General features: G+C 38.0%; 3 protein-coding genes across 3 annotated transcripts; 1 reads left to right on the forward strand and 2 right to left on the reverse strand.

The window, feature by feature from the left end:
• Nucleotides 1–7,957: 7,957 nt before the first annotated feature.
• LOC101888499 (lambda-crystallin-like) lies at nucleotides 7,958–9,299 on the reverse strand. The gene is made up of 3 exons (XM_005189579.4): nucleotides 9,088–9,299; nucleotides 8,636–9,014; nucleotides 7,958–8,515 (listed from the first exon to the last, which is right to left on the reverse strand). The coding sequence occupies exons 1-3, from the start codon at nucleotides 9,117–9,119 to the stop codon at nucleotides 7,982–7,984; spliced, it is 945 nt and encodes a 314-aa protein (XP_005189636.2). The 5' UTR covers nucleotides 9,120–9,299; the 3' UTR covers nucleotides 7,958–7,981.
• A 5,589-nt stretch (nucleotides 9,300–14,888) lies between these two features.
• LOC101888672 (uncharacterized) lies at nucleotides 14,889–16,173 on the forward strand. The gene is made up of 2 exons (XM_005189580.4): nucleotides 14,889–15,044; nucleotides 15,118–16,173. Exons 1-2 carry the CDS (start codon nucleotides 15,008–15,010, stop codon nucleotides 15,990–15,992), a joined length of 912 nt encoding a protein of 303 aa, XP_005189637.3. The 5' UTR covers nucleotides 14,889–15,007; the 3' UTR covers nucleotides 15,993–16,173.
• A 454-nt stretch (nucleotides 16,174–16,627) lies between these two features.
• LOC101888847 (tubulin beta-2 chain) lies at nucleotides 16,628–18,268 on the reverse strand. The gene is made up of 2 exons (XM_005189581.4): nucleotides 17,794–18,268; nucleotides 16,628–17,735 (listed from the first exon to the last, which is right to left on the reverse strand). Exons 1-2 carry the CDS (start codon nucleotides 18,184–18,186, stop codon nucleotides 16,788–16,790), a joined length of 1,341 nt encoding a protein of 446 aa, XP_005189638.1. The 5' UTR covers nucleotides 18,187–18,268; the 3' UTR covers nucleotides 16,628–16,787.
• Between the last annotated feature and the right edge of the window lie 2,028 nt (nucleotides 18,269–20,296).

Genomic DNA, 20,296 nt, shown 5'->3' on the forward strand with positions numbered 1-20,296 from the left:
CATCCGCAATTCGTCTGTTTTGATAGCTATGCGAATAACCGCAAAAGAATATTAAATTGTTGTTATCTTTATTGTTGTCATCGTCGTTGTCGTTGTTGTATTTCTTTTTTATTATTCAACAATTTTTCAATTTTCGGAATTTGTTTAGAATGTCGCATTGCCGGTTGGCGATATTTTTTTCCAATTCAATTGCCATTGAAGAATTCCGTGTAACCCGCTCTGTCATAATTGCAAATGAAATACAAAAATATTTATTTTTTTTTATTTTTGGGGGGGCGGATCGGTGATGGTTGCTGGTGGGGGGAGGAAGGCGAGGGGAGGAAGGCTTGAATAAATAACATTCGTTATATTGAATAAAATACTCTTATCGCCGTTGTGATGAAATGAAAATGTGAAACAGTGGGGGAAAAGTTTTACACTTTTGAGAGAGAGAGAGAGAGAGAGAGAGAGAGAAAGAGAGAGATACAGAGAGAGAATTTAAGGTTAGGCCTTGCAAATTTGTGTGTGGGGCGTATGATTATTGTTGTCACTTATACGCTAAACGACACTTAGTTTAGGCTTATGACGGATAAAAGTATTGAAAACTGTGACCCTTTGTGGGTGAGGCACCAGAATGGGTTCGCAGATATATATCATCTTCACAACAGATGTCTCTATGTGTGACATTTGAAGATGGAGATGGTGTAGATGGAAATATCGAGATGTGCTAAGTCTGGAATGGAATCGGATGTTAATTTCGTGTTCTATGAGCTTCATGGATATTCACAACCTTGACCCTTTCTGCGGGAGGTACCAGAAGGAGTGGGCCGATATACTCCATCTTTACATCAAATCTTGTGTTAGTACAAATATTGGGATGTGTTAAATATAAAGAGAACCGGATGCTTATTTCGGATTTTATAATCGTTTTGGTTATTCAAAATTTTGACCCCTTGTGGGGGAAGTACTAGAAGGAGTTGGCCGGTATATCCCATCTTCACAGCAGATCTTATTTTAGAAGAAATAATGGGAAGTGTGAACTATGAAGAGAACCGATTGCTTTTTCGGATTTTATGATCGTTTTTGTCATTCAAAACATTGACCCTTTGTGGGGGAGGTACCAGAAGGAATAATCCGATCTCTACCATCTTTACAACATAGCTTGTGTTGAAGGAAATATTGAGATGTGCCAAGTCTGGAATGGAATCGGATGTTAATTTCGCGTTTTATGAGCTTCGTGGATATTCAAAATTTTGACCCTTTGTGGGGGAGGTACCTGAAGGAGTGGACCGATATATCCCATCTTCACACCAGACCTTGGGTTAATAAAAATATTGGCAAATGTGTAATTTGAAGACAATCGAACTCTTATATCCCGTTTTATAAGAGCTATAATTATTCAAAATTTTAATCCTTTGTGGGGGAGGTACTTAATGGAGAGGACCGATATTGTCCATTTTCGCATCTAACCTAGCAATGATGCAAATATTAAGATTTGCAAAGTTGGAACAAAATCAGATGGTCTTCTCTCTTTTTGCACAGTAAAATATTTTCTTTGAAAATTTCGACATTTTGTGGGGGAGGTACCAGAAGGAGTGCACCGATATTATCCATCTCCAAACTCGATGTAAGTTTGATAATAATATTACAATGTACCAAGTTTGAATCAAATCGGATACTCCCTTGAGTTAGAGTTATCGTGCGCACCAGACAGACTGACGGACAGACGGTCGGACAGATATCGCTAAACCGACTACAAATGTCCTGAAATGGATTTGATCCAAGAGATCAAATGGTCTAAAACCATTATTTGGATGAGGTATCAAATTGTATATACCCTCTCTAACCATATGGCTGCTGAGGATGTAAAGAGTAAATTTTTAACAGAAGTCCCCCTTGGCGTATGAATACTGTCGTCAATCATTCGCACAAAGCAACTTTTCTCTCTCTCTCTCTCATAATTTGTTCCTCTCATAGTTTATGCCTTTTTAGTAATTAAATTTTTCCCATAGTTGCCCCCCACTGTTGAGAGAGAGAGAATTTTAGGTTAGTCTATGGAAATGTGAATGTTGGGCGTATGATTATTGTCGTCGCTTATGAGCTCAACGAAACTTACTTGAAGCTGGCTTTTTTGAGTAGGTTTTTCTTTTTTGTGGAACCTTTCCCTTCGGCATTTAAAAATTGTATTATTCTGTCTGATTTTCATAAAAATAAAAAAACTTCGATCAAGAATAGCTTTTTAGGAGAAGTCCCCTGGGGCGTATGAATACTGTCGTCAATCATACGCACAAAGCAACTTTTCTCTTTTTTTCATAATTTTTTTTTCTCTCATTATTTCTGCCTTTTTAAGAAATCGATTTTTCCCACATTTGTCCCCCACTGTAATCCATTTTGTTTATTCCAAAAACACAAATCTCCAAGCATAATAGATGACCAATGATGGCTGGCTGAACAAAGTTATTATTTTATATTCTAATATTCGAAAGCTGCTGTTGTTGGGGTTATGGTCTCAAAAAAGAGACACAAAGAAGCACACAGAGCCCCAGGGAGAGAGGGAGTGAAGGAGGCCGTGAGACCAAAAGCGGCCGCCTGGCTATTTATACACTTTCAATGTTCTTCGGCTGCCTAGTGGCATATTTAAATTAGAAATAAATTTAATTTCATTTTGCCTCTCCAGACCATACAATGAAGGACCTGAAAAGATAAAATGCTAAAATATAGAAAAACAAAAGTAGGAATATTTATCTCTCTCTCTCCCTATTTTGTTATTTACATTTGTGATGGCCATGCTGCAAGGACACAAAATATGAATGAATTATTTGAGGGGCCAAAACAAAAAAAAAACAACATTCAAAAACTAAACAAATTTTCAACACCAAAAACAAAAAAATGAATGAAAAATTCCGAACGCAACAAATTGAATTTTTATCAAGTGAGCATCTTTATGGACTTTTGGTAAACAGAGGTTTTTGTTCGTTTTGGTCTTGTTTGGGATGGATGGTTTCGGTTATTTATTTCATTAGCCATTTTCAATGGCAAACAAAACGGGAAAATTTGATTTATGGTGGAAGGTTAGAAAATTTAATGACCAGAATTTTGTTTCAAGGACCAAACATGGATTTAATTTCAGAATATGTTTTTCAAGGACGTTCATAGCCATAAACGTGGATTTTTTAAAGAATATTTTTCAAGGACTTCCATAGCCACAAACGTGAATTTTTTAAAGAATATTTTTCAAGGACTTCCATAGCCATAAACGTGGATTTTTTAAAGAATATTTTTCAAGGACTTCCATGGCCATAAACGTGGATTTTTTAAAGAATATTTTTCAAGGACTTCCATAGCCGTAAACGTGGATTTTTTAAAGAATATTTTTCAAGGACTTCCATAGCCGTAAACGTGGATTTTTAAAAGAATATTTTTCCAGGACTTCCATAGCCATAAACTTCGATTTTTTAAAGAATATTTTTCAAGGACATCCATAGCCATAAACGTGGATTTTTTAAAGAATATTTTTTGCAAGGACTTCCAAAGCCATAAACGTGGATTTTTTAAAGAATATTTTTTGCAAGGACTTCCAAAGCCATAAACGTGGATTTTTTAAAGAATATTTTTTGCAAGGACTTCCAAAGCCATAAACGTGGATTTTTTAAAGAATATTTTTTGCAAGGACTTCCAAAGCCATAAACGTGGCTTTTTTAAAGAATATTTTTCAAGGACTTCCATAGCCGTAAACGTGGATTTTTAAAAGAATATTTTTCAAGGACTTCCATAGCCATAAACGTGGATTTTTTAAAGAAAAAATTTCAAGGACTTCCATAGCCATAAACGTGGATTTTTTAAAGAAAAAATTTCAAGGACTTCCAAAGCCATAAACGTGGCTTTTTTAAAGAATATTTTTCAAGGACTTCCATAGCCGTAAACGTGGATTTTTAAAAGAATATTTTTCAAGGACTTCCATAGCCATAAACGTGGATTTTTTAAAGAAAAAATTTCAAGGACTTCCATAGCCATAAACGTGGATTTTTTAAAGAAAAAATTTCAAGGACTTCCATAGCCATAAACGTGGATTTTTTAAAGAAAAAATTTCAAGGACTTCCATAGCCATAAACGTGGATTTTTTAAAGAAAAAATTTCAAGGACTTCCATAGCCATAAACGTGGATTTTTTAAAGAAAAAATTTCAAGGACTTCCATAGCCATAAACGTGGATTTTTTAAAGAAAAAATTTCAAGGACTTCCATAGCCATAAACGTGGAGATTTAAAGAATATTTTTCAAGGACTTCCATAGCCATAAACGTGGATTTTTTAAAGAATATTTTTCAAGGACTTCCATAGCCATAAAAGTGGATTTTTTAAAGAATATTTTTCAAGGACTTCCATAGCCATAAACGTGGATTTTTTAAAGAATATTTGTTGCAAGGGCTTCCATAGCCATAAACGTGGATTTTTTAAAGAATATTTGTTGCAAGGGCTTCCATAGCCATAAACGTGGATTTTTTAAAGAATATTTTTCAACAACTTCCATAGCCATAAACGTGGATTTTTTTAAGAATATTTTTCAACGACTTCCATAGCCATAAACGTGGATTTTTTAAAAAAATATTTTCAAGGACTTCCATAGCCTTAAACGTGAATTTTTTAAAGAATACTTTTTCAAGGACTTCCATAGCCATAAACGTGGATTTTTTAAAGAATATTTTTCAACGACTTCCATAGCCATAAACGTGGATATTTTAAATAATATTTTTCAAGGACTTCCATAGCCATAAACGTGGATTTTTTAAAGATTTTTTTTGCAAGGACTATTTTCAACGACTTCCATAGCCATAAACGTGGATTTTTTAAAGAATATTTTTCAACGACTTCCATAGCCATAAACGTGGATTTTTTAAAGAATATTTTTCAACGACTTCCATAGCCATAAACGTGGATTTTTTTAAGAATATTTTTCAAGGACTTCCATAGCCATAAACGTGGATTTTTTAAAAAATATTTTCAAGGACTTCCATAGCCATAAACGTGAATTTTTTAAAGAATACTTTTTCAAGGACTTCCATAGCCATAAACGTGGATTTTTTAAAGAATATTTTTCAACGACTTCCATAGCCATAAACGTGGATAGTTTAAAGAATATTTTTCAAGGACTTCCATAGCCATAAACGTGGATTTTTCAAAAAATATTTTTGCAAGGACTTCTATAGCCATAAACGTGGATTTTTTAAAGAATATTTTTCAAGGACTTCCATAGCCATAAACGTGGATTTTTTAAAGAATATTTTTCAAGGACTTCCATAGCCATAAACGTGGATTTTTTAAAGAATATTTTTCAAGGACTTCCATAGCCATAAACGTGGATTTTTTAAAGAATATTTTTCAAGGACTTCCATAGCCATAAACGTGGATTTTTTAAAGAATATTTTTCAAGGACTTCCATGGCCATAAATGTGGATTTTTTAAAGAATATTTTTTTCAAGGACTTACATAGCCATAAACGCGGATTTTTTAAAGAATATTTTTCAAGGACTTCCATAGTCATAAACGTGGATTTTTTAGAGATTTTTTTTGCAAGGACTTCCAGAGCCATAAACGTGGATTTTTTAAAGAATATTTTTCAAGGACTTCCATAGACATAAACGTGGATTTTTTAGAGATTTTTTTGCAAGGACTTCCAGAGCCATAAACCTGGATTTTTTAAAGAATATTTTTCAAGGACTTCCATAGACATAAACGTGGATTTTTTAGAGATTTTTTTTTGCAAGGACTTCCAGAGCCATAAACGTGGATTTTTTAAAGAATATTTTTCAAGGACTTCCATAGCCGTAAACGTGGATTTTTTAAAGAATATTTTTCAAGGACTTCCATAGCCGTAAACGTGGATTTTTAAAAGAATATTTTTCCAGGACTTCCATAGCCATAAACTTCGATTTTTTAAAGAATATTTTTCAAGGACATCCATAGCCATAAACGTGGATTTTTTAAAGAATATTTTTTGCAAGGACTTCCAAAGCCATAAACGTGGATTTTTTAAAGAATATTTTTTGCAAGGACTTCCAAAGCCATAAACGTGGATTTTTTAAGGAATATTTTTTGCAAGGACTTCCAAAGCCATAAACGTGGATTTTTTAAAGAATATTTCTTGCAAGGACTTCCAAAGCCATAAACGTGGCTTTTTTAAAGAATATTTTTCAAGGACTTCCATGGCCATAAATGTGGATTTTTTAAAGAATATTTTTTTCAAGGACTTACATAGCCATAAACGCGGATTTTTTAAAGAATATTTTCAAGGACTTCCATAGCCATAAACGTGGATTTTTTAAAGAATATTTTTCAAGGACTTCCATAGTCATAAACGTGGATTTTTTAGAGATTTTTTTTTGCAAGGACTTCCAGAGCCATAAACGTGGATTTTTTAAAGAATATTTTTCAAGGACTTCCATAGACATAAACGTGGATTTTTTAAAGAATATTTTTCAAGGACTTCCATAGCCATAAACGTGGATTTTTTAGAGATTTTTTGCAAGGACTTCCAGAGCCATAAACCTGGATTTTTTAAAGAATATTTTTCAAGGACTTCCATAGACATAAACGTGGATTTTTTAGAGATTTTTTTTTGCAAGGACTTCCAGAGCCATAAACGTGGATTTTTTAAAGAATATTTTTCAAGGACTTCCATAGCCGTAAACGTGGATTTTTTAAAGAATATTTTTCAAGGACTTCCATAGCCGTAAACGTGGATTTTTAAAAGAATATTTTTCCAGGACTTCCATAGCCATAAACTTCGATTTTTTAAAGAATATTTTTCAAGGACATCCATAGCCATAAACGTGGATTTTTTAAAGAATATTTTTTGCAAGGACTTCCAAAGCCATAAACGTGGATTTTTTAAAGAATATTTTTTGCAAGGACTTCCAAAGCCATAAACGTGGATTTTTTAAGGAATATTTTTTGCAAGGACTTCCAAAGCCATAAACGTGGATTTTTTAAAGAATATTTCTTGCAAGGACTTCCAAAGCCATAAACGTGGCTTTTTTAAAGAATATTTTTCAAGGACTTCCATGGCCATAAATGTGGATTTTTTAAAGAATATTTTTTTCAAGGACTTACATAGCCATAAACGCGGATTTTTTAAAGAATATTTTCAAGGACTTCCATAGCCATAAACGTGGATTTTTTAAAGAATATTTTTCAAGGACTTCCATAGTCATAAACGTGGATTTTTTAGAGATTTTTTTTGCAAGGACTTCCAGAGCCATAAACGTGGATTTTTTAAAGAATATTTTTCAAGGACTTCCATAGACATAAACGTGGATTTTTTAAAGAATATTTTTCAAGGACTTCCATAGCCATAAACGTGGATTTTTTAGAGATTTTTTGCAAGGACTTCCAGAGCCATAAACCTGGATTTTTTAAAGAATATTTTTCAAGGACTTCCATAGACATAAACGTGGATTTTTTAGAGATTTTTTTTTGCAAGGACTTCCAGAGCCATAAACGTGGATTTTTTAAAGAATATTTTTCAAGGACTTCCATAGACATAAACGTGGATTTTTTAGAGATTTTTTTTTGCAAGGACTTCCAGAGCCATAAACGTGGATTTTTTAAAGAATATTTTTCAAGGACTTCCATAGACATAAACGTGGATTTTTTAAAGAATATTTTTCAAGGACTTAGAAAGCCATAAAGTCCTCTGCCCCTCAAAAGGCTTTAAAAAATCCAAAACAAAAATTTCAAGATTTTTTAAGTAGGAAGGCCTTGCGGATTTACCCCCTCCCCCTTTATCAGAATACTATCTGAGAGTTTTCTCTAGGAAGAAGTTCTCTTTAGAATTGTTTCTATACAGACGTGTTGCAGGTCTTGGGGAATCCATTTCCTCCCCAGTAAGTTTTTTTAGAAGTGTTCCCTTTGGAGGACCCATTTTTCTGTGACATGCTTCCATTTTCATCCATTTCGTCCCATCCTCAAAAAAATGCTCCCCTTTTTACCCTCCTGTAACCTTTTTTTATTTTTCAAATTCCTTCTTCAGAGCACTCAATTTTGTCAAAAACGCATCCCTTTCTTTTCGCCTTGTGGCCAACATATCCCTGGGCACCATTTCTTCACACTGCTCGGCTATCTTGTCCAAAGTGGGTCCTGGCTCCATCTTAGGTATGGCATCATAGGTTTCCGATACCTTGTGGATCTCCCCGCCAAAACGTTGTATATAATCTCGAATGCCTTCGGCATTCAAATGGGCCGTTTCCATGGGACCCAAAAAGGCATAGCGCAGACCCAAACCCTCATTCATGACCGTATCAATGTCGCGTACCGTCAGAATGTCCTTGTCCACCAGATGCCAGATTTCATTGAGTATGGCATATTGTATGCGATTGGTGGCAAAGCCGAGGACTTCACGTTTTAGGGTGACAGGTTTTTGTTGGATTTCCAACATTAGCTGGCGGGTGAACTCAACGGCCTGGGGTGAGGTCCAGGGGGCGGGAACAATCTCCACCAGCGGTATATAGTAGGGAGGGTTAAGGGGGTGAGACACCAACATCTAAAATGGGAGAGATTTGTAATCCTTTATTGTTTTGTTTTGTTTTTGTTTTTGTTTTATTCCTTCAATCTCCTTTGGCAAAGCAGCTCATTGTTTGCCAAGTTCTATGCTTCCACTTACATTGTGACAATGCCGAAGTCCTTCGGTGAACAAGGATGGCATAAAAGTGCTCGTCGAACTGGAAACAATTGTTTGTTCCTCGAGTATGTCATCCAGCTGCTGATACAATGACCTCTTCCATTCAATGCGCTCCGGTATGCATTCCTGGATGAAAATTGCTTTTCTCGACAACTCTTTGAGGTCGCTGGTGGTTCGCAGGCATTTGAATTGTTGTTCTGCCGTGAGATGACCTCGCAGCAGGCCATGCTCCTCCAGGCGATGCAATTCAATGTCAATGTACTCCAGAGCAGCGGACAACTGGTCGGGCAAAATGTCATAGAGCATTACCTGATAGCCGGCAGAGGTGAACAACATGGACCAGGCACGGCCAATTAGGCCACTTGAAGGAAAAAGAAAACAAAGGCAACGATTAGATGGGAGGAGGGGGTGGGGCGGCGATTTTCCTTTCTTACCTTCCCACAATGCCAATTTTTTCCGTTTTCATTTCTGCCGTTGAACTTTTCTGGTCGACCCGGAGTTTGTAACTAATTTCCAATTTTAATCACCACCAGTGACCAGCAGCCGCTGCGACATCTCATTTCAATAAAATGTATTTACAATAGAGATTAGCATGCAAATTCATGCCAAGTTTCAATATGTTTTATGAAACGCTTATCACAAAACAGCCACAGGCAGAACAAACAAGAACTAAGTGGCGCCCAACCAGGCCGGGGATGAAAAAAAAAAATAAATGCTTTCCCAGTCTGTCTTCCAGGCCATTAGTTTAATCTCCTCTTCCCGTCCTCCTCCTCCCTCCCCCTCTTGATAATTAGACAAAAACAAATATCTTCTTTGAAAAACAAAAAGCAAACTTCAAAATCCATTTTTCAAATAAATTATTTATTCGAAATAATCACAATAATTTGCCATTGGCCCTGGCTTATCGCCCACCCGAAACATTTCTCTTTTCCTCTCAATCTCCACAGCGAACTCGGTGATATCAAGTTTTGAAAACGTCCCACAGTTTTGCATTTGTTGTTCCCTTGGGAGGAGTTCAACATCGGGGTCAACATCACGTACTTGCGGAATGACAAAGGCAACAACAACAGCAACACAGCGACATTAGAATCTATTAATGAGCAATAAAATCAACTTAATGAATTGTTCACTCATAATAATTAATAATTCTGGTTAATCTTTTATTTGTTCTTTGTTGTTGCTGTTGGTGTTTTAAACTTTTGATTTCATTCATCATAAATTTTGAAAGAATTTTAATGGGGGGAAGGAGGAAGGTGGTGAAGAAATTTAATGGGTAGCAATGGTGACTTCTCATCTCCTCTATCGTAGGTGACCTAAATGGTCATCTACCCGGCAGTAGATGTCTCCTGGTGAAATCTATTCTACAGTAGATACTTCCTGAAGGCACCTACTGAACCGTAGATGGCTCCTGATGACATCAACCGTACCGTAGATGTCCCTTGGTGACATCTACTGTACCGTAGATGCCCCCTGGTGACATATACTGTACCGTAGATGCCCCCTGGTGACATCTACTCGGCAGTAGATGCCTCCTGGTGACATCTACCCGGCAGTAGATGTCTCCTGGTGACATCTACCCGGCAGTAGATGTCCCCTGGTGACATTTACCCGACAGTAGATGTCTCCAGGTGACATCTACTCGGCAGTAGATGTCTCCTGGTGACATCTACTCGGAAGTAGATGTCCTCTGATGACATCTACTCGGAAGTAGATGTCCTCTGATGACATCTACTCGGAAGTAGATGTCCTCTGATGACATCTACTCGGCAGTAGATGTCCGCTGGTGACTTCTACTCGGCAGTAGATGTCCCCCGCTGACATCCACTCGGCAGTAGATGTCCCCTGGTGACATCTACTCGGCAGTAGATGTCCCCTGGTGACATCTAATCGGCAGTAGATGTCCTCTGATGACATCTACTCGGCAGTAGATGTCCCCTGGTGACATCTACTCGGCAGTAGATGTCCCCTGGTGACATCTACTCGGCAGTAGATGTTTCCTGGTGACATCTACTCAGCAGTAGATGTTCCCTGGTGACATCTACTCGGCAGGATATACCGCCTGGTGACATCTGCTAGCCACCAGGGGTTTTAGGTTACATATACTCGGCATTAGATATACCCTGGTGGCATCATCTCGGCAGTAGATGTCCCCCGGTGACATCTACTCGGCAGTAGATATTCCCTGGTGACATCTACTCGGCAGTAGATATTCACTGGTGACATCTACTCGGTAATAAAAGTCGCCTGGTGACATCTACTCGGCAGTAGATATCCCCTGGTGACATCTACTCGGCAGTAGATGTCCTCTGATGACATCTACTTGGCAGGAGATGACCCCTGGTGTCATCTACATGGCTGCAGATGTCCCCTGGTGACATCTACTCGGCAGTAGATGCCCCCTGGTAACATCTATACGGCAGTAGATGTCCCCTTGGTGACTTCTACATCTACCCCCTCTATATGACATCCATCCTCCCTCCTCAAACTCATTTTTAAATTCTTCCTTTCCTCCCAAAATCACAAAACATTGACATTCCTTAAATTCCTGAAGTTTTAGCTGTTGTGGTTATGTCCTCCATTCAATCTTCAATTTCCACGAAAAAAAAACTTCACCCACATGCCAAGCCGAAAGAATGTAGACACATTTTTCAAACCAAAAAAAAAAAAACAACAACACAACGAAAATTGCAAGAAAAGGACAACATTGAAACTTTGGCCGATTGCCCGGGTAGCGGCATCATCTTAAATGCATTTGGCTAAATTGAACTGCAAGATTTTGAAAATAAGAAAGATAGAGAAGAAGAAACCCTATTTTGATTGTAAATTGCAATTTAGATAAATTTTCTGCCTATACTGGCAGCCAACAAAGTCCAGAGGCCCACCTCCAGCCAGCTGGCGACCGTGACATTATGGCACCCACCCAGTCAGTCAGTCACTCACTCAGCTAATGGTTTGCCTACTTTTTTTGGGAAGTTCCACCAAAAGTGAATGACATCGACAAATGTTACACAAGAAAGTTATCACATAAACTTCGGATATTGCTTTGGATTTAAGTGGTAAGTGAGCAAAGGAGGGATGAGGGTATGCTGCGGGTGGCTGGTATTGGTGATAGCTCCAAAGTTTCTAGGCAGCAAAAGCATGTCTTTATTACCTTTTGCACTTTGATGGGAACTCTAACGAAAATAGGAGATTAGACGACAACATTTAACCTCATTGAACGGCAAAAGGTAATGGTCGGTCGGTTTGTTGGGGCAGAATGTGGGTAAAAACCACCAGCTTAAATGTCATCTAAATTGTCGTTCTTTTGGCAAAGAGTTGGAAGTTTAAGAAACAAGTAAAATTTTCGATGGTCAGTCAGTGTGATTTGCAGAAGAAGAAAAAAGACCAACGGCCGACGACTCTAAATTACGACAAAATCAATTCAATTGAAAAAGTTTTTCCCCCGAAATCAATGAGGATACCTTAAATGGAAAACTTTAGATAAGAAGTTGAGGTTCAAGTCGTTTCGGATTAAAGAGGAAAAAATATGTAAAAAATGGCAAAAGATGGACAACCATTAGGTGGGTTCATATCCACTCATATATTTTTATGAAAGTGCAAAGAAGAGTTCCATGGTAGAATTAAAGGTGAGAATACATAAAATGCTTTTTTTGGCTGGCTTAAGTCATCCGCTGGCTTCTTCGAAAAGTAACAAAGGAGTTTTAGGTTGACTTAGTTCGATTTTGGCCCTACGCTCATTTGCTCTTATCCGAAGAAAGCTAATTTAGGTTGACTTAGTTCGATTTTGCCCCATCATATATACAGGGTTACCCATATTCGACGGACCTTTGGGACCATTCCAATCGACGAGGCTTGTCCGCAGGCAACATTCTTTGCTTCAATTGAATTTTGTACGGGAACAAATGCAAATTAATGCGAATAATCCGTTGTAAAGTGGACCGAGCCATGCCTAACTGCTGAGAACGGCGTTTTTGCGATGTTCTTGGGGACCTCTCAACACTGGCTCGTACGGCAGCGATATTCTCGGCCGATCGCCTTGGTCGACTTTTATATGGCCTCTTCGGATTAGGAAGAGCCTTACCTGTCGAAAATATTTCGTATAAACGCTTCATGGTGTTCTTAGAAGGCGCACTTCTCACATTTTTTTCACAATTGACTTCTTCTGTTGAATGTAAATTTCAACTATTTCAGAGAGCTCGCGTGGCGTGTTCATGGTAAAAATCTGCTTCGACTGACGCTTCAAACGCGGTATGTCATTCCTTCGAGTTTATGTTAATTTATGAAAAAGGCAGGCGGTAACAATAGCCAGTAAAAAAAACTCCACCAAAAGAAGACCCCATGGCACAAACAGAAAGCTAGACTCGTGTGTATCCAAAAGGCTTTTGCTAAAAGATCCCAAGTGGATTCTATAGATTAATGGAATTCATGAAAGCTTCAAAAGTTTGTCGGCTGCTCACCTAGATTTTGACTCTCAAATAATCCTGACACTCTTCTTTCTCAATTTTTTCCCATCTTTCTCACATCGTCACCACCTTCCGCCTTAATTCGTATTGTCGCCTCACAACCTATCCAATGAATTTTAATGATTGAATTTGTATTCTGTCATCTTATCTTTTAATCCTTCACCAACAAAAAAAAAAGATCTCCTCATCGACTGTTCTTATGAATATTAACACACAACCCCTGTATCCTTTTGAGGTCATAGCGCAAAGAAAGAAAAAAATGCAGCGCAACGAACAAATAAACGAAAGTCCATTAAAGTGCATCGATGTTTGGTTGGTTGCCTTAATGACGACGATGGTGGTGGTGATGATGTCGATGATTATAAGACGATATGACATTTTTATGCATATTCATATTAAAACTAAGAAAATTCGTCGGCAGAATATTCAAATTGAGTGGAGTGAAAAGTACTATGTCAAAGAAGATTTCGAACATAGACAATATAGGCGGTATAATTAATGAAAAAGGATGGGCAATATTGTACATTATACATTAAATAATGTCAATTTGACAACGTCATTTAAAACGGAAAACGCAATAATGTATCTTTTTTTCTTTTGGGAGAAAATATTTTTGATACTTTTTGCTTAGGATGCCTAATTCTTAGACTTGACTTAAGGGCTAAGTACATAAGAAGCTTGAAGTCATGTCTAGGCATATTAATGTCAAATTATAATGAAAAACGACGGCTGGATTTTAGTGCGGCTCTGTAATCCCTTTGTGAAATGTCACAAAATATGCCTAGCCATGACTTCAAGCTTCTTATGTACTTAGCCCTTTAATTCAAAGGCTGGCTTCTTCATAAAAGAACAAAGGAGCTTTAGGTTGACTTAGTTCAATTTCGGCCTATAATTAATACTGGTGTACCCTACGCTCCTTTGTTCTTTTATGAAAAAACCAACCGATGACTTAAGCCAGTAAAAAATGTTTTATGTACTTTTACCTTTAGTCTAATTTTATTTAAAATACCAAGGTGTATTTTTTAATTGAATACACCCAGTAAAATACTTTTCTGGAAACCCATTTGGTATTAATTTGTCTCTTTTGCTTGCAGCATTTATTTGCGAACATCCCTTGTTTATTTAGGAGAAACACTCTTATGAAGTTTTTTTCAAGATCCCATACAATGTAAACGTACTTAAAAACTATCGCATACTGAAAAATTAATTTATAAAGACAAATGAGAACATGCGCTGCCTTCATTCACCTCCCTTTTATTTCTAAATTACAAATTTCTTCAATTCATGCCTACCATCGAAGTTTCTTTCTCTCAGCAGAAATTTAACCTAATGAACACTGAGGCAGTTGCAAATCGATCTATAAATCCCTTATGTTTATGGATGCAAAGGGAATTCATATTAAAATTAATCTCTCTCACACTGAAAAATTAACTTGCAAATATAAGCTGTACAAAATTTTTGTTTTGTTTCTCCTCCCCATGTTCCCAAAATCACTAAAACAATACTTTCAACAAAGCCTCGCTAAAAAAAACTATTTTTTTGTTGCGGTAAAAGTCGCACTGCCTAACCCTAAAAGTGTTGCAATATGATTTCTAAATCCCTTATTTCGTTTGAGTAATTGTATCAGCTCTCATGCCTGTACGAACGTGATATAAAAATAAATTAAGCGCCTTTTGCACTCGTCCCCGACCCTCTTTTTAAGCAAAGAACGAACGAACAGCTGTTGCAGCATTTTGCCTATTCCTTCATTCACAAAACTGTGTGTTCGGTGTATTTGTGTTCCTGTTCAGAGTAAACACAAATCACAGCGTGACGCCGTTGACAAAAATCATCCGCCTTCGTAATCTGCTGCAAAAGCAAAACAATCTTGGATTATTTCTTTAAATAAACAATGAAAACAAACGTATTATTAATAATTCTATTTGTTGGTAAGTAATTAAAACACTAAAATACTCAACAACTTCCAATTACGTATTTGTATTTCTCATATCCTCTCTCTAGGTCTCTGTGCCACAAGCTGTTCGGCCAAAAAACATTTTCTTTTCTCATTTTACAAACTCTTCGATTTCCTGCAAAAGGATAATGCCAACAATGCCACAAACACTACCAAATCGGTGGAGGAAATGACTGTCGATGAGCTGGGAGTGTCAAGAGGAAAATGTCTCTATGATTTCATATCCTTTGTGGGCTATGAAGATTTGCAGCTATGCTTTCCAGACGATGAATATATTCTACATCTGCTACCATCACCCCTGGCAACAGAGGCGCCCCGCAAGCCACCCATTATGGTTAAATGTCTACCCGAACACCCTTTGATTGTGAATAACACAAATGAAATTCGTATTATGAGTTCGGTACAGGAAATTGTTGATCTTCTCAAGCCAATTGGTAACAACACCAAACGTTATCAACCTGGCAGCTGTGTGGTGATATTCTTTTATACACCCTCATGTTTGGGTTGTTCACTGGTGGCGGGACCCATTGTGGAGTTGCCGTATGCCTTTAAGACCATACCCGTTGCAGCCATAGATGCGTACAAATTCCCAAGCTTTAATACGGAATTTGGCATTGTTGCCCTGCCCACCATTATGCTGTTCCATCAGGGACGTCCTGTGGTGAAATATCGTGCCCAAGGCAATTTCAATACATTTGTAACGAGGCATACGGGCCTAAAGCCCGCAGAGGTACCCAAAGAGCTACCACACTCACCCTTGGTTATTTCCGCCGACAATAGCACAGATTATGTTTTGGTCTTGGCCTGGCTGTTCATACTCACCTGTGCGGGATATTATTTTTCACAATCACGTTTTTGCAAACAAATTGTTGAAATGATAAAACAAAATTGGCATGAATCGGAGGAGTTGGAACATAATTGAATGCCTTTTGAGTTTTCGGATTTAGTTTTAAGTTCCTGTAGAAGTGGGGGGAATGGTTTTGTTAAGTATTTTATTTTTCTTTCAGAAACTAATTAATCTACATTTGTTGTTTATTATTTAGGTTATTTATGTTTTTGGACAAGACTTGTAAACTATTTAAAATAAAAGAATTTAAAATGTACTACCCGGACATAAGTTTTAAATGTCATCAGAAGGATTTTGCACTTAGCTTCTCTAAAATGTCCTCCAGCTCGGATGTTAAGACTCATCGGCCTTCCGTTCGTCTATAAAGACTCACCGTCCCTTTAGTTCGTCTCTAAAGACTGGACCTTAAGCTCGCCCATAATACACTGCCTGATTCTTGAGCTCCTCTACAATATCTGGCTCCTCTATTTATTTGTAAACTTCTTGATACTTCCGCTCGTCTAAAAAGACTGCTTGGATCGATTCAATGTTCCTTGTTATCAATTTAATACAGACACCATGGCCCTTTTGGTCGCCCAAAATAGACGACCTTGCCTACCTACTATAGGGTTCCTGTTAGCCCTTTTACATACTTCTTGGTCCCACAAATGTGGATCTTTTTCTCGACCCGAAATACCTCCCAACCCTCTATCGAGAGATTTCATTTGAAGTTTATTTTCAAATTTTGTTTATTGTCCAGACATAATCATTCAAGGATCAAGATCTACGACCTATACATAGAATAAAAAACCAATACTGGAAAAGTAGAATAATAAAGAAAAACATTTTTACAAATACTAGCAATTTTCCGCGAGCTTCCACCTACAATTCCTACTCATCACCACCGCCTTCTTCATCCTCATCAAATTCACCCTCCTCATCGGCAGTTGCCTCCTGGTACTGTTGATATTCCGATACCAAATCGTTCATATTACTTTCGGCCTCGGTAAATTCCATTTCATCCATACCCTCACCGGTGTACCAATGCAAAAAGGCCTTGCGTCGAAACATGGCAGTGAATTGCTCCGAAACACGTTTGAATAACTCCTGTATGGCCGTGGAATTACCAATAAATGTGGCGGACATTTTCAATCCCCTCGGTGGTATATCACACACCGCTGTTTTACAGTTATTCGGTATCCATTCCACAAAGAAACTGCTGTTTTTATTTTGTATATTCAACATTTGCTCATCGACCTCTTTCATGGACATGCGACCACGAAATATGGCAGCCACGGTAAGATAACGGCCATGTCGAGGATCACAGGCGGCCATCATATTCTTGGCATCGAACATTTGCTGTGTAAGTTCGGGAACTGTGAGGGCTCTATACTGCTGGGAACCCCTTGAGGTTAGGGGAGCAAAGCCAGGCATAAAGAAATGCAGGCGAGGAAATGGTACCATGTTCACAGCCAGTTTACGTAGATCGGCATTTAATTGCCCGGGAAAGCGTAGACAGGTGGTCACACCTGACATGGTGGCCGAGACCAAATGATTAAGATCACCATATGTCGGTGTGGTTAGTTTAAGGGTCCTGAAACAAATATCGTACAGGGCTTCATTGTCTATGCAATAGGTTTCATCGGTGTTCTCCACCAATTGATGGACACTCAGTGTTGCATTGTAGGGTTCGACGACTGTGTCCGATACCTTGGGCGAGGGTACCACGGAAAATGTGTTCATAATACGGTCGGGGTATTCTTCACGGATTTTCGATATCAGCAATGTGCCCATGCCGGAACCAGTGCCACCACCCAATGAGTGCGTTAATTGGAAACCCTGTGGGGGGAAATTGTGTTATAAAAAATCTGTTTTTTAGTTTGCCTTTGTTACTCACCTGCAAGCAGTCACAACCCTCCGATTCCTTGCGCACCACATCCAGAACCGAATCCACCAATTCCGCTCCCTCGGTATAATGACCCTTGGCCCAGTTATTGCCCGCCCCCGATTGGCCAAACACAAAGTTGTCGGGCCGGAAAATTTGACCAAATGCCCCCGACCTCACCGAATCCATTGTGCCCGGTTCCAGATCCACCAAAATTGCTCGGGGCACATATTTCGCCCCCGTGGCCTCATTGTAATAGACATTGATGCGCTCCAATTGCAGATCGCTATCACCATAATACGTTCCCGTGGCATCGATGCAATGCTCATCTGATATAACTTCCCAGAATTTTCCTCCAATTTGATTGCCACACTGGCCGGCTTGTATGTGGACAATTTCACGCATTTTGTTTTCTGTGTGTGTGTGGAGGAGATTTTTTTCAAAAATTTGACCGTTGGAAAAATCAAAAGAAAAAAATATCCGCTTTAAAAAAAAACTCCTGCCTTTCAATATTTGTAAAGAAAACTATTTTATTTTCCGGATACAAAATTTTCAAGGATTGCTTGTGTTTTGAGTAACAAAATGTTGCTGGGATTGGAAAAGAGTTTTTGGAATTAGTAGAGTGTTTTTGTCAACAAGTTGTTAGAAAAGGGTTCTCTATGGATTGAAACTAACGTAGATCCCGGGTGATTCACAAGACTTCTTCAAAGGATACACAAATGTTCTCCACAGCATATCTTGTGTTAGTAGAAATAATGCGATGTGTGAAATATTAAGAGAATCCGATGCTAATTTTGGATTTTATAATCGTTTTGGTTATTCAAAACTTTAACCCTTCGTGGGGGAGGTACGAGAAGAAATGGTCCGATCTCTACCATCTTTATAACAGATCTAGTGTTGATAGAAATGTTGAGATGGGCCAAGTCTGAATGGAATCGGATGTTAATTTCGCTTCTTATGAGCTTCATGGATATTCAGTATTTTGGCCCTTTTGTGGGGGAGGTACCAGACGGAGTGTACCGATATATCCCTTCTTCACAGCATATCTTGTGTTAGTAGAAATAATGGGATGTGTGAAATATGAAGAGAACCGGATGCTTATTTCGGATTTTATGATAATTTTTGTTATTCAAAACTTTAACCCTTTATGGGGCAGGTACTAGAACAAATGGTCCGATCTCTACCATCTTTATAACAGATCTTGTGTTGATAGAAATATTGAGATGTGCCAAGTTTGGAATGGAATCGGATGTTAATTTCGCGTTTTATGTGCTTCATGGGTAGGCGGAATGTTGACCCTTTGTGGGGAAGGTACCAGAAGGAGTGCACCGATATATTCCACCATCACATCAGACCTTGGGTTAATAAAAATATTGAGATGTGTGTGAAATTTGAAGACAATCGGACTTTTACCTCCCATCATTTAATAGGAGCTATAATTATTCAAAATTTTGACCCTTTGTGGGGTAGGTACTTGATGTAGTGGACCAATATTGCCCATTTTCGCACCTGACCTAGCTGTAATATAAATATTAGGATTTACAAAGTTTGAGCAAAATCGGTTTATCCCTTCTCTTTCTGTGCAGCAAAAAATATTTTTTTTTAAATTTCGAAGTTTTGAGGGGGAGGTGCTACCATAAGAAGTGGGCCGATATTGTCCATCTCCGAACTCAATCTAAGTTTGATAATAATATTACGATGTATCAAGTTTGGAACAAATCAGATACTCCATTCGGACGGACGGACATCGCTAGATCGACTCCAAATGTCCTGAAACGGATTGGGTCCAAAGAGATCTAGGTTCTAAAATCGTTATTTCGACTAGGCACGTTTTGACCGTATCAAATGATATATATCCCCTCTAGCCACATGGATGAGGGTATAAAAATATCCTATCGAAGAAGCTGAATGCAGATGGGACTTGGAGACTGCTTGCAGGGTATCTAAGGTCATTTGGCCGTTAATCTCGAGAAAAAGAACAAGCTCCCTTTTGTCACTTATCGCGGTAGGCATACTGAGTATGAGATACTGACCATAAGAGGGCAAAGCAGTGTTCTTGCCTACTGTAGACTATGTAAAGATGGAGAAGAGGTAGAGATGATCCAACAACTTCTATGCAAATGTCCCATGTTATCCAAAGAGAGACGTAGGCTATTTGACAGGTGGGAGAGAAAGTTCTTCTTCTGAGGCATAGATCCCATCATCATTTACAAGCAGACAACCCTGCCAACTATACTTCTCTCCATAAACCTTGTCTTTCTTTATCTCTTTTATCACCAACAACTTTGAACCCAATAGACCGAAGGTTTGCGAGTAAAGCAGTTGTAGAAACCTTAAACCAAACCCAACCATGTACATTCTAAGGATCTTAAAAAACTGGAAATCCATCGTGTTTCACTTGAAACCTTCCACAAATGCCCAAAGTATCTCGGTTCGATTGATGATTGAAATAAAAACACATATTTCGTTTAGATTTAAATTGATATATTTATCGAATAGGGTGTTTATTCTGCTT

The sequence above is a fragment of the Musca domestica genome, unplaced genomic scaffold (genome assembly GCF_030504385.1).
Source record: "Musca domestica strain aabys unplaced genomic scaffold, Musca_domestica.polishedcontigs.V.1.1 25, whole genome shotgun sequence".
Lineage (NCBI taxonomy): Eukaryota > Metazoa > Arthropoda > Insecta > Diptera > Muscidae > Musca > Musca domestica.

Excerpts from the sequence above, each read along its gene's own strand:
- LOC101888499 (XM_005189579.4), bottom strand. The coding sequence starts at position 9,119 with ATGAAAACGGAAAAAATTGGCATTGTGGGAAG. Across the intron at positions 9,015-9,087 it reads AAAATTGGCATTGTGGGAAG|TGGCCTAATTGGCCGTGCCT; the intron begins GTAAGAAAGGAA and ends TTTTCCTTCAAG. Across the intron at positions 8,516-8,635 it reads GACTTCGGCATTGTCACAAT|ATGTTGGTGTCTCACCCCCT; the intron begins GTAAGTGGAAGC and ends CTCCCATTTTAG.
- LOC101888672 (XM_005189580.4), top strand. The coding sequence starts at position 15,008 with ATGAAAACAAACGTATTATTAATAATTCTATTTGTTG. Across the intron at positions 15,045-15,117 it reads ATTAATAATTCTATTTGTTG|GTCTCTGTGCCACAAGCTGT; the intron begins GTAAGTAATTAA and ends TCCTCTCTCTAG.
- LOC101888847 (XM_005189581.4), bottom strand. The coding sequence starts at position 18,186 with ATGCGTGAAATTGTCCACATACAAGCCGGCCAGTGTGGCAATCAAATT. Across the intron at positions 17,736-17,793 it reads AGGGTTGTGACTGCTTGCAG|GGTTTCCAATTAACGCACTC; the intron begins GTGAGTAACAAA and ends TTCCCCCCACAG.